Genomic DNA, 12,809 nt, shown 5'->3' with positions numbered 1-12,809 from the left:
ACAACAGGATTGCCCCACTGTGGCCCACCATTTTCCCCTTCTCTGTATCATGTGATGTGATTCTCCCCTGGGCTGGGGGGAATATACTTTCCCCTTGACATTGGGCTTGGTCATGAGCTTGCTTTGACCCAAAGAATGAGCAGAAGTGACTGTGCCTGTTCAAACCATTGGCCTTCAGACACATTTTTCCTCCAGCACTTCTGCCACGAGAAGAGACCTGGGATGGCCCCTGGTTAGGCAGGATGGAGAGAGGGTGAAACGTGCCTTCAGCCTGAAGCCCAGAGACCAATCCAGCTGAGCCCAGCCTAGATGAACTGACTTCAGTCAACCCACAGACACATAAGCCCCTGAGTCTTGGGGTTGTTTGTTATGCAGCCTCCTGTGTACGAGCTGACAGGTACACGGTCTTCCCTCTTTTACTTGTATGTAAATTGCTGGAGGGCAGGGCCTTGGGACATTTTGCCCTGTTGAAGGAGGGGTGCCACCCTTCTGGCTGACTTAAGCAACCATCCACCAGCCATGTCAGAGCTGGGTGATAAGGATACCCCACTGAGAGTGGCACCCAGTATGCTGAATGATCCCACCCCATTAAGGTCATCACCAGAGGCCCCGCAAGAGATGCCTGAGTGTCTGTGTGAAGTGACTGCACTGGAGTCTCAAAGGGCAGGATGGCCAGAGCCTGTGGCGTTGAATGTGGAGCAGAGAGGCTGAGCAGGGAGTGGGGTGGGGGGTGTCTTCAGATCGGGGGATTCAATTCCCCCACAGAGGTCCTCTTTGGGGCAAGAAGGCCTCACAGGGATCGGATGCTCACCCAGAGGGGTCCCCAGAGGGTGGACAGAAGGGTGGATTTGGGGCTTCTGGGGTTAGCAAGGGGCATGGGGCACCCTTTTATTTCCACTTGACTTACTGGGAACTTCCTATGGCCCTTTCAGCTGCCGGCCTGGCCTGCTCTCATCTCACCTTACTCCTTTCCTTCCGGAATTGAGGCAGGCCTCAGAACAGCACCTGAGGATGCAGCTCAAGTGCATGTCTGGTTTCACTGGTTGAATCCTTCTGGACAGATGGCACACATTCATTCTGGCATATTACATCATACATACATGCACACACACACAATACACACACATACACACCCACATATCCCCACACACAACACATGTACACACATACAAATACACACCCACACACAATATACACACATACCCACACACCCACACACACAACACATGTACACACATACAAATACACACACATACACATACACAATATACACACATACACACACATACCCACATACCCCCCCACACAACACATGTACACACATACAAATACAGACACATACACACACAATATACACACATACACACACGCATACCCACATACCCCCACACACAACAAATGTACACACATACAAATACACACATACATACAACACACATACACAGACATGTGTATATGATGATAAACACTTGTATCCAGTAAGAGCATTTGCAAACCTAATAAGTTCAGCCCTAACTATTTCGAGCAAGACCTTATCTAGCCAAACCTCCAGGAGAATCAGATTTGGACCTCTCTTCAGAGCTCTCTGTAAGGGGGAAGACCTCATGGGAGGCACCAAAGCAGTGGGAAAATGAGCTTGAGAATCCAGACCCACAGTCATGTTCAGACACAGGACCAAGAAGACTGCATGAAGGAAGAATCACAGGGAAATCTGGCGCCAACCCCCACACCCACTGCCTGAGCAAGGCCCCTGGCGCATCAGCAATAAGACGCCACGGCTCTGTCACCGCTGGGGTGCACACGCCAGGGAGCTGGCTCTGGACAGAGACCTCTCAGCCCTGGAGGCCATGACGCACCACAGACAGGGCCCTGCCCGCTGAGTGTCCAGTCCCAAGGCTGGCGGCGCTACCCTGTGAGTTCCATAAGCCTGAAGTGTTCGCCGTGGAGGAAAATGTTGAAGTAAATTCCCAGAGCTAGAGATTTTCAAGAGCATGTGTGTTCGTGGTGCATGCCCTATACTAGAGGTCAGGAAGAGGCTGCACAGAGGGAGGAAGGGACCCGTCCTGGAGGATTCTGCTGATGGGATGTGCCTCAGGCTGGACTGCAAGCCTGTCCCATCTGCTGACAGCCTCTCCCTCTGGGGACATGGGTGTGCTGATTTCCAACAGGGAACTAATCAGAAAGAAGCCAGCACATCCATCCCCACCCTGACCCAGGTCCCGTCGGAGCCACACACCCCAGGGAGCTCTGTAGGCTGCAAATCAGCTCAGATCCAAGGACAAGGGGAGAATGAGGGGCTGGGGGCATGTCTTTCACTTTGACCACCCAAGAGCACAAAGCTGGGATCACAGGAAAGGACGCAATCTGCCGCCGGAGGAGCAACGTTTTAAGAGAGGTCTGGCGAGTGCCCAGCTCAAATCAAAGCAAGTTCCAGATGAACCCACACGACGAGCCCGACTGCACGGTTTCATCATGATGCCGTCGCAACACCGAGAGAGGCCCAGAGCTTGAATCTCATGGAGAGGATTTTCACATGCGGAGAAATCACCAGCGCCCCCGGCCCGGATGGCGGGGTCCTCCCACCCGCTCCCGTGCTTGCTGCCGGTTTTAGGGAAAACGGAGAAGCTCGTTACCTGTAAAACTGGAGCTGTCTTTTGGGGCTCCCATACCGAGTACTGCGGACAGCAATGGAGGGGAGAGAAGGAGACAGGGAGAGAAGAGAGAGAAGCCACAGTTGTCATCAGCCACGCACAGGGAGGTGCCAGCCCGGGAAGCATCACCGACGCCCCGCAACCCCGGCCCCGCTCCCCTCTGCTTGGGTATCGAGCGCTCGGCCGCAGCGCCACCCAGTGGCACAGGGAAGCAGAGGCCCGTTTATTTGGACACGGGGGTCTCTGCCTGGTCTGGTTCTCACGCCCGGCGGGGAAGTGAAGCCTAGAGGTTAACCTCTGGAGGAGTCGCTGCGTTTTCACGAATCATAACAACGATTGAAAACACTCAAACCAGGAAATGCCCACACCCACCTGCTGGCAAGTCTGCACGAGACTATGGGGTTCTTTTGAGGATCTCGATGAAGGAGGGATGCCCCTGTTCCCCATGGTTTTTGCAGACACTCACTCTAGCTCAGGCCCTGACAGTGACCTGAAGATCCAGCGGCTGAAGGACTGATGAGCCCCAGGGTTCCACTCGCACCCCAGTCTTCCGTGACAGCAATGCCATCAGGGCCTGTGCTCTGACCACAGAGCCAGCTGCTCCACCCCACACCTTCCCCACAGCCTCCCTGTGGTTCAGCCTGGGCTATTTTCCAAATGGAAAGACCCAGAACTGGATCTGGAAATGGGCTTTCCAGGAGAAGTTCTCATGGGCCCAGTGAGCACCTGGACGCCCCCACTGTCCACAGGCTCCACACTGGCTATAAGGCTCTGAGCCTCATTCAGGGTGTCGGGGAAGCTGGTGGGACCACAGGAGTCATAACATGTAAAAGAGAAACAGAATCCAGGAAGGGCCTCTGTTACCTTCCACGGAATATTTCAGAAGAGTCAGAGACAAGGCAGGAGTCTAATCCCGGCTCTATCCCACCTGGTCAAACCTCTCATTTTTTTCTTTCCCATTTTGGTCTTAAAGACTTCCTTGGTGGCTCAGATGGTAAAGAATCTGCTTACAATGCAGGAGACCCAGGGATCAAACCTGTAAGGTCCCCTGGAGAAGGAATGGCAACCTACTCCAGTATTTTTTACCTGGAAAATTCCATGGACAGAGGAGCCTGGTGGGCTATAGTCCATGGGGTACACAGAGAAATGGTTGGCTTGCATGCAACTTACAGCCCTGTGTGCTCACTTAGTCCCTTCCCTCTGGGTCATGGGGAGGTGGCTGGCTTGGGGACCCCTCCTCAGAAGCAGGACTGATCCTGGGAGGGGCTTGGGGGATGGTGCAGGGGGGTCACCTGTAGATCATGCCGGGGGAGCCCGTCTGCCGCAGGGAGAGCCGAGCTGGGGAGCCTGTGGTTGATTCCGGATACATGGAGCCGGCCTCACTTGTCCTGACGCACTCCCTTCTTCACGGAGGCGAGGTTCTGAAGGGAGAGCAGAGAGAGGGGAGCTGGTTAAAAAAGACCAGTCAGGTACAGTCAAGATGCTCTGTGATCCTGAAGCCTGGTTCGTTGGGCATCTGTATGTCCTTCGTCAGATAGACAGGGCTTCCCTGTTGGCTCAGCAGTAAAGAATCCATCTGCCAATGCAGGAGACACAAGTTCGATCCCTGGGCTGGGAAGATCCCCTGGAGAAGAGAATGGCTACCCCTTCAGTATTCGTGCCTGGAGATTTCCATGCACTGAGGAGCCTGGCGGGCTACAGTCTATGGGGTCACAAAGGGTCAGACACGACTGAGCATCTGAGCACGCATGTACGCATCAGACAGAAAAACCCAAGGGGGCTCAGATGAGCCTGAGGTCCGGTTCAGTGCTGGTGAAGACTCCACTCCATCCCTCCATGCTCCCACCCCACCCCTCCCTGACTGCTTTACTGAGGTTCTGGGAGCACTTCTCCATTGCCCAAACTCTGTAGAGATGGGAGGACCACAGCCAATCTGTGGACTTGGGGTCTGGGCTGTCTTCCTCAGGCCAGGAAGTAACACTGCGGTCACCCAGGATCCTTTTGGATAATTCAGTTTCCCTGGGGCTTCCCAGGTGGCACTAGTGGTAAAGAATTTGCCTGCCAATGCAAGAGATGCAAGAGATTGGAGTTCGATCCCTGGGTAGGGAAAATCCCCTGGAGGAGGAAATGACTACCCACTCCAGTATTCTTGCCTGGGAAATCCCATGGACAGAGGAGTCTGGCAGGTTACAGTCCATGGGGTTGCAAAGAGTCAGACATGACTGAAGCGACTTAGCTTGCATGTCATGCATGCACTTTCCCTGACCCCAGCCCACTGAGGGGGGAGGGGAGTGATCATGCCACTCTGCTCAGTCCTTCCAGTGGTTTCCCCTTCTATCCAGAGTGAAAGCCTCGGTCTCAACAGTGGCCTCCGCCTGAGCCATGACCTCTCTGACATCCCACCCCACCTCCTGCCTCTTTGCTCACTGCCACAGAGAATATGAGCTCCATAGGGTCCTGTGAGCCCCACAGACACTCCAACCTCAGGGTGTCCACACCTGGTCTCCCTTCTGCCCAAGCTCTCTGACCCCAGACCCACCTGAGGGACCCTGACCTTCACCTCCTGATACAGACGTCACATTGTCATGGAGTCATCTCTGGATGTGTGTGCATGCATGCTCAGTTGCTCAGTATTGTCCCAACTCTTTGCAACCCCATGGACTGTAGCCCACCAGGCTCCTCTGTCCATGGAATTTTCCAGGCAAGAATACTGGAATGGGTTGCCATTTCCTTCCCAACCCAGGGATTGAACCTGCATCTGTGGAGTCTCCTGCATTGGCAGGCAGATTCTTTACCACTGAGCCACCTGCGAAGCCCCTTCTCTGGACACTATCTTAACCCTTCCTTGGCACCTGTCACCTTCTAGCACATCTTATATTTCACTTGCTGTCTCATTTATGACCCCAATATGTCAGCTCCATGGATGCAGGGAGTTTTGTCTGCTGGGTTCACACCTGTGCCTGGCACACCTTGGGTAGGGGGAGGGCTAGGGACTGGGCCTGAGGGGCAAGTGATAGGGCAGTCTTCTCTGGGGTTGCAATGCCCGCTCTGTCCAGTAGGGGTGATCACGGCAGCTATAGGTGGCAGTGGTCACTTAGGGAGGCGCTCTACTCCTTACCCCTAGCCCGGACTCTGGAAGGTCAGCTCCTTCAGGATCAGAAGTGAGCTTCTCGGCTCACAGCCGGGGCCTGGCCATGCTCTGATGCCCACTTATGAGGAAAAGAACCACAAGCCACGATCTGTGCTTGTCTCATTCCTCCTGGGGAGGTCAGCACCTTGGCCGCCCCAGAGGGGGAAAAGGATTGGTGAGGTTCCCCAAGCCCCCTGCTTAGCATTCAGGACACAGTTCAGGGGCACAGCCAACGTGCCCAGACCCACGTCCTTGCTCTGCAGCTGCCACCATCCAATCAGGAGCCACTGCATCTGCCAGGCAGCCAATCCCCAAGGACATGACGTCCTAGTGGGGATGCTGTGACTCCCAGGCTGCGCTGGGCTCCCGCACCTCTGAGGCAGGCAAGCAGGCATGCCCCCCACTCCCCGGGATTATTCAGAAGCTGTGTGACAACACACCAGGCTCAAGAGGGATGGGAGGGGCAGCTGAGCGGGTGTGGCTCGGGGTCCAGGCTGCTAGTCTGAAGGCTGGGTCCCTCCCGTCTCCTGCACACCGACTGGATCTACGTGTGACCTTGAACAAACTACCTGGTTTACACCTGGAGACACAGCATGGAGCGCTCACAAGGCCTGTTCATACTTTCTCACAGAGCAAAGAGAAGACATGCTCTGAGCCCAAGAGGAGAGATGCTGAGTCAGTCCCAGCTCTTACCCTTTGCAGGCTGAGCTGAGGGACGACAGGGAACCTAGAGGGTCAGGAGACTCCAAGTGTGGACAGTCTTCTCTACAACTTATTATTTTGAAAACTTGCAAACATCAGAAAAATTGTAAAAGCTCAGAACAGCAGCAAACACCTATTGCCCTTCATCCTACTTACCCATGGTCCACATCTGCCCAGTGTGCACACACTGTCTCCCCTCCCCCTTCCTCACATCTTCTCCCCTCTTCTCACACACACTTTTTTCCTGAACCATTTGATAGTTGTGATCTCATGCACGTCACCCCTCAGCACTGCAGCAAGCATCTTCTGAGAATAAGAATTCTGTCTTATATAACTCAATACCAGGATCATGGCTAAGGCAGTTAACTCAATACCACCCCATAGAGGTGGCTCAGTGAAAAAGAATCTGTCTGTCAATGCAGGAGACATGGGTTCAATCCTTGGGTTGGGAAGATCCCCTGGAGAAGGAAAGGACAACCCACTTCAGTATTCTTGGCTGGAAAAATCCCATGGATGGTGGAGCTTGGTGGGCTGCAATCCATGGGGTTGCAAAGAGTAGGACATGACTCAGCAACAACAACAATCTGATATCTAGCCCATATTAAAATGTTCCTCATGCTTCAAAAAAGAAGAAAAATCTCATATAAACAACCTAATTTACCACCTAATAAAAGAATTAGAAAAAGAACAAACAAAATCTGAAGGCAGCAGAAGGAAAGAATAAAGATCAAAGAAGAAATAAATAAAATGGAGATTAAAAATTTCCCAGTGATTCCAAAATATATTCTATAGCTTAAAAAATTCCAGAATCCACTCAAGGTTCACAAATGGCCTCGGTTATTTCCCTCCTGATCCAGCACCACTCCCACTCCCACCCCCATCGCTGTTTTCATTTTTGCTTTTCATGGTATTGAGGTTTTTGCAAAGCTCAGGCCGTGAGTCCTGCAGATGGCCCCATGGTTTGCATTTGTGACTGCAGCCTGATGATTAGATCTGGCTAAACCTTTTTGGCGAGGTGTGTCCTTCTGGCACATCTAAACAGGACGCACACGTGTGTTTGCCCATGACGGGCAAGCCAGGCTCTGTCACTTGGTTAAGACGGCTTCCACCCGGCGCGGTGCGCTCCTTCCTTCATAATTACCCGGTAACCACAAGGAGGCCTCTCTGAGGCTGCGTGAGGATCCAGTTCCCCTGCAACCTCTCACTGGAAGTGTTTTCCCCACTTCAGTTTTCTGAGAGAGGCCGCTATGCAGCCCGTTAAGGCTCCAAGCGCAGATGTGAGAGGGCTGGAGGCCGAGTTTAAATGGGAAGGAAACACAAACACGGACTCCTACAGGTCTCAGGCTGTCATCAAAGCTGCAACCCCAGCCAGGCCCTGACCGTCAGACTCTTGCAGGGACTTGACTGAGGGCCCCAGAGTGACGGGATGGGCCCTGAGACTTGGGCTGACAGTCTTCTGGGCAAGTGGACCCATGACATGATTTTAAACAAAAATACGTGCATTGACACCCACAGAGGGAAAGCCCCAGGATAAACTAGATGAACTGGGCAAAAAGTTCAGGGTCACGGCAGACCACGATGAGGCACCCTCAACTAGGACACACGAGCTCTCTCTTCAAGCCTCAGTTTTCTCATCTGCAAAATGGGTGGCTGGCCTATAAGACTCTCAATTTCTCTGTTACAGCTCAGAATAAATGACTATATTATTCTGGGGGCTGATGTCCCTGAGGGTGTCCAATTCAGAGCTGGAAGTGGCTCCCTCTCTCTCCCACTTTCTCTGATCCTTCACCGTCAGCATTGAAGATGGAATCTGACTTCTCAGACTTGATAAGAGCTACTTGCACGAGAGGGAAGAATTCAGTGCATCTATGAGAGTGAAGAAAAAGAATTCACAGTGAAGCCAAGAAACCGTAATGTTCAGACCAAGCCAGTGAGTCAAGAGATGCTTTCTGATTGAGTCTGCTTGGCGGACCACCTGCTCTGGTTTCTCAGATGTTCTGTTGATGAGCTGGCATCTGATTTGCATAGGAGGGAATGAGGGTCTAGGAGACTGAGTCATCGGTCTCCAAGCCTCTCTCCTCCCATAAACAGGTCTTCTGCTGAGTGACTCTGCCACTTCCCCCAAACATGCACGCATGGGCGCACACACACACATAAACGCTCAGTGGAGAATGAGCAGAATGACGAGGTGTCATCTCTAGCCTCAGCCACAGGAGACTTGTACTGGAGCCTCTGCAATTGTCATGGACGAACCTGCCCAAGACAATTCCCACCACCTCTGGTCCAAAGAGGCCAGGCTCCCATGCAAGAGCCACCTGACCTTAGCTGGGCATCACCAGCTGTGATGTGGAGCTGGCAGAACCAGGAAAGCACTGACCTGCCACGAGGACTGTTATCCAGAAGGAGTGGACTTTTAACTTTAGCACTGCTGGCAGCATGTTCTGCTGTGCTTTTGTATTCAGGGTCATTCTTGTTACACTAAATTATAACTCCAGTGGGTGACCGGGAGCTACTTCCAGTTACTGGAAAAGGAGGTCAGGCTGTCTCTCTACTGTAGACTCTGGAGCCCAAAACTTGGGTGATGGGAACCTTCATTTAAGTGAGATTTCTTGATGTGAAGTTAGCCCTTTGAGCTTTGGAGAGGGTGCATGCATGCTAAGTCACTTCAGTCGTGTCTGACTCTTTGTGATCCCATGGATGGTAGCCTGCCAGGCTCCCCTGTCCATGGGATTCTCCAGGCAAGAATACTGGAGTGGGTTGGGATGCCCTCCTCTAGGGGATCTTCCCGACCTGGGGACTGAGCCCACATCTCTTATGTCTCCTGCATTGACAGGTGTGTTCTTTATCACTAGCGCCACCCGGGAAGCCCTTCTGGAGAGGGTAACTGTTTCTAAATCGAAATCTTGCTGGAGGGATTTAGTGGTGGTTTAGTGGGTAAGACTGTGTTCCCAAGGCAGGTGGTCTGGGTTCCATCCCTGGTCAGGGAACTAGATTCCACATGCTGTATCTAAGACCCGGTGCAGTCAAATAAGTAAATAAATAAAAATTAGTATTAAGAAAGAATCCTGCAGGAGCCTATTCACGCTTCCACCTTCTTTTAGGGCTGGGTGGGTAACCCGGCTCCACTCTGAATGACTCTGGGAGACCATTCCAGGTGTTGAGGAGGGAGTCGAGGCCCACTTGGGGTTCAAATCTGCCCCTCGGTTTGAGCTGTAACTGCCCTTTATTAGTATCTGCTGCTGCTGCTAAGTCACTTCAGTTGTGTCCAACTCTGTGCGACCCCATAGACGGCAGCCCATCAGGCTCCTCTGTCCCTGGGATTCTCCAGGCAAGAACACTGGAGTGGGTTACCATTTCCTTCTCCAATGCATGAAAGTGAAAAGTGAAAGTGAAGTCACTCAGTTGTGTCCAACTCTTCGTGACCCCATGGACTGCAGCCTACCAGGCTCTTCTGTCCATGGGATTTTCCAGGCAAGAGTACTGGAGTGGGGTGCCATTGCCTTCTCCGTTATTGGTGTCTGGCCTTGGGCAAATCTCTTGACCTTCCAAAGTGTCAGTTTCTCCATCTGTGAGATGGGATGGTAACAGGAGTCGGGGAGGAGTTGATGCGTTACCAGGTGGGATGAGCAGTGAGGGCCCCGGAGGCTGGGATCTGCCTGTGCCCAGCCTGGCTGAGGGAAAGTGCTGCCCAGGGCTGGGAAAGTCTGTGATCATAGCTCCTTCCTGAACATTTGCGCTCTGAGCCAATGGCAGGTGAGGTGGTTCTTCCACAGGAGTGTCCATCCTAGAGGCAGCCTGCTCCCGGGCAGCGGTCCTGCCTTCCAGAAAAATCACTTTTCAGGGTCCTCAGACTCACTACAACTCCTTTGCTGCCTCTCTCCTTTGTTCTCAGAAGTCTTCTCATCTTTTTCACTTTTCCAGAAAAAGTCTCATTGCTTACCGAAGAGACCATGTGCAGCTGTGACTCTGTGTCATGGTGCGGGGCCATCTGGGGCTGCACCCTCATTCTGGACTACCCTGGAAGCTCAGAGGGTCCAGAAGGCTGGGCCCTAGTTCACTGAGGTCTTAAGAATGATAACACGGTATCAGTTATCTATTGCCACATGACAAGGATTAGTGGCTTTCAACAAACGTTTCTCACACAGCTTTGGAAGTCCAGGACTTCCAACAAATGTTTCTCACACAGGAGTCCGGGACTGACTTGACTGGGTGGTTCTGGCTCAGGGTTTCTCCTGAGGCTGCAGGCAGGATGTCAGCTGGGGCCACAGTCTCATCTGAAGGCTCCTCTTCTATTTTCTTGCCTCACCATGCAGCCTACGGGATCTTAATTCCCTGGTCTGGGACTGGACCCTGGCCCTCGGCAGTGAGAGGTCAGAGTCCTAACCATTGGACTGCCGGGGAATTCCCTTGAAGGCTCCTCTTCTTAAACATCTTCTGGATGAAGCTGTGCACAGGATGAGTCCTGTACTCCCTGGATCTCTCACGCAAAAGCAGTTGGCTTCCCCCAGGGCAAGATGGAGAGAGAGCAGCTGCTGTGTCTTACCTGACTGAAACTCAGGAGATGGGTCTATGGGTCATAAAGCCCAACCCAAATATGACAGAGGGTGTGAGGACCAGAAGGTGGGGCCCCTTGAGGCCATCTTGGTGGTTCACCATGAAGACACCAGTGATGGACTCTTCCTTGCCCTTTCTCAGTCCTCATTTTCCGTGCCTTTCCATACTATTCTTAGGGTTCCTGCGGCAAGAATACTGGAGTGGTTTGCCATTCCCTCCTCCAGTGGACCACGTTTGTTGGAATTCCTCACTAAGACCTGTCTGTCTTGGGTGGCACGGCAAGACTCATAGCTTCATTGAGTTATGCAAGTCCCTTCACCATGACGAGGCTGTGATCCCAAGGCTCAAGACGTCTGAGTGCCAAAGAATTGATGCTTTCAAGTTGTGGTGCTGGAGAAGACTCTTGAGAAACCCTTGGACAGCAAGGAGATCAAACCAGTCAATCCTAAAGGAAATCAACCCGAATATTCATTGGAAGGACTGATGCTGAAGCTGAAGCTCCAATACTCTGACCACCTGATATGAAGACCTGACTCACTGGAAAAGACCCTGATGCTGGGAAAGATTGAGGGCAGGAAGAGAAGAGAGTGACAGAGGATAAGATGGTTGGATGGCATCACTGACTCAATGGACATGAATCTGAGCAAACTCTGGGAGATGGTGAAGGACAGAGGAGCCTGGTATGCTGCAGTCCATGGGGCTGCAGAGTCCAACACGACTGAGTGACTGAACAACAGCAACATTTCCCCTGAGACCACAGGGATGTTGGCTCCAACAGGGTAGGGGGCGTCACTTCCTGTGCTCAGGTAGATGCTCTGTGAGTACTCACTGGGGGACCAGGGAGAAGTTCATGGTGCCTGGGTGTGACGGGCATTGGGTGATCTCCCCAGAAGCTCAGGCCTCAGGGTTAGGACTCAAGTTCCTGCTTCTCAAACTGATGTCATTTTGCATGCTGCTTCTCGAACCCTGGAAATCCTTCCTATCAAAGCCCTGAGGTATCGCTCTGACTGTGACACAGCACAAAACCACCGTCCTTTACAGGCCCAGAGCCTGTGGGAGCTGCGATGGCCACAGGGTGCCTCAAGAAGAGACAGGAAGAGATGTAACTGCTTGAAACCACAAAGATCCGGAAGGGCGCTTGTGTAACTCCCCTTCCTCTCTCTCCCAGAAGCTAGGAGCCCCAAGATGGGAGACAACTCCTCCCCTACGAGCAAGATGGGCAGCAAAGGGCGAGAGCTACCGAATCTGTGTGCACTTGAGGTGTCCGTTGTGCTCATGGAGTCATCGTGGGGAACAAGTAGAGGGGCCTGGTTGCTAGAAGGGGCTGGAGGTCAACAACACCACTCCCAAACAGCACCGTCCAGATCTTGCTGAGTCAGATGTTCGTGGGGGAGAACGGTGCAATCTTTATTAGGGGCTGGGGGTCACAGCTAGGATGCTCTGCTGTTTGCCAATGAGAACCTCAGTCTCTCCTCTCAGCTCCAGAGGCCTGAGCCGGGGGGACGGGTGGCACAGTGACCCCGCCCCCTAAACCCAACACTTCATAGCATGGACCACGTGTGGTCAGGCAACAGTGGAGAAATCTGGACCCGTCATGGAGCCCAGGGGTAAGACTGCCTGATGGTGTCTGTTCATATGTCTGATCAGTGCCCCGTTAAGAATTCCTCGTCAAGATCACAGACTAAAAGTTTCCATCTTTTCAGAGCAACCTTCAGATGCCTGTTCCCTGATTACAAACAGGTCAGTCAGCATAGAGCCAGGGCCGGACTGTT

General features: G+C 52.7%; 1 protein-coding gene across 3 annotated transcripts in view; it reads right to left on the bottom strand.

Moving 5' to 3' along the window:
- Positions 1-12,809, bottom strand: part of KCNAB2 (potassium voltage-gated channel subfamily A regulatory beta subunit 2) — a 96,507-nt gene that overhangs the window by 55,484 nt on the left and 28,214 nt on the right. For 2 of the 3 annotated variants that reach the window (XM_040263276.1, XM_040263277.1), the window contains exons 2-3: positions 3,944-4,072; positions 2,634-2,675 (exon numbers count right to left, since the gene is read on the bottom strand). In XM_040263276.1, the coding sequence (XP_040119210.1) occupies positions 2,634-2,675; positions 3,944-4,020 (119 nt within the window). In that variant the 5' untranslated portion in view covers positions 4,021-4,072. The remainder of the gene's footprint in view (positions 1-2,633; positions 2,676-3,943; positions 4,073-12,809) is intronic. The other variant, XM_040263278.1, reaches the window with a different exon arrangement.

This window comes from Oryx dammah, unplaced genomic scaffold, assembly GCF_014754425.2.
Source record: "Oryx dammah isolate SB20612 unplaced genomic scaffold, SCBI_Odam_1.1 HiC_scaffold_21, whole genome shotgun sequence".
NCBI lineage: Eukaryota > Metazoa > Chordata > Mammalia > Artiodactyla > Bovidae > Oryx > Oryx dammah.
Note: the sequence above shows the minus strand (reverse complement) of the source record. Positions and strands in the feature narration are given on the sequence as shown.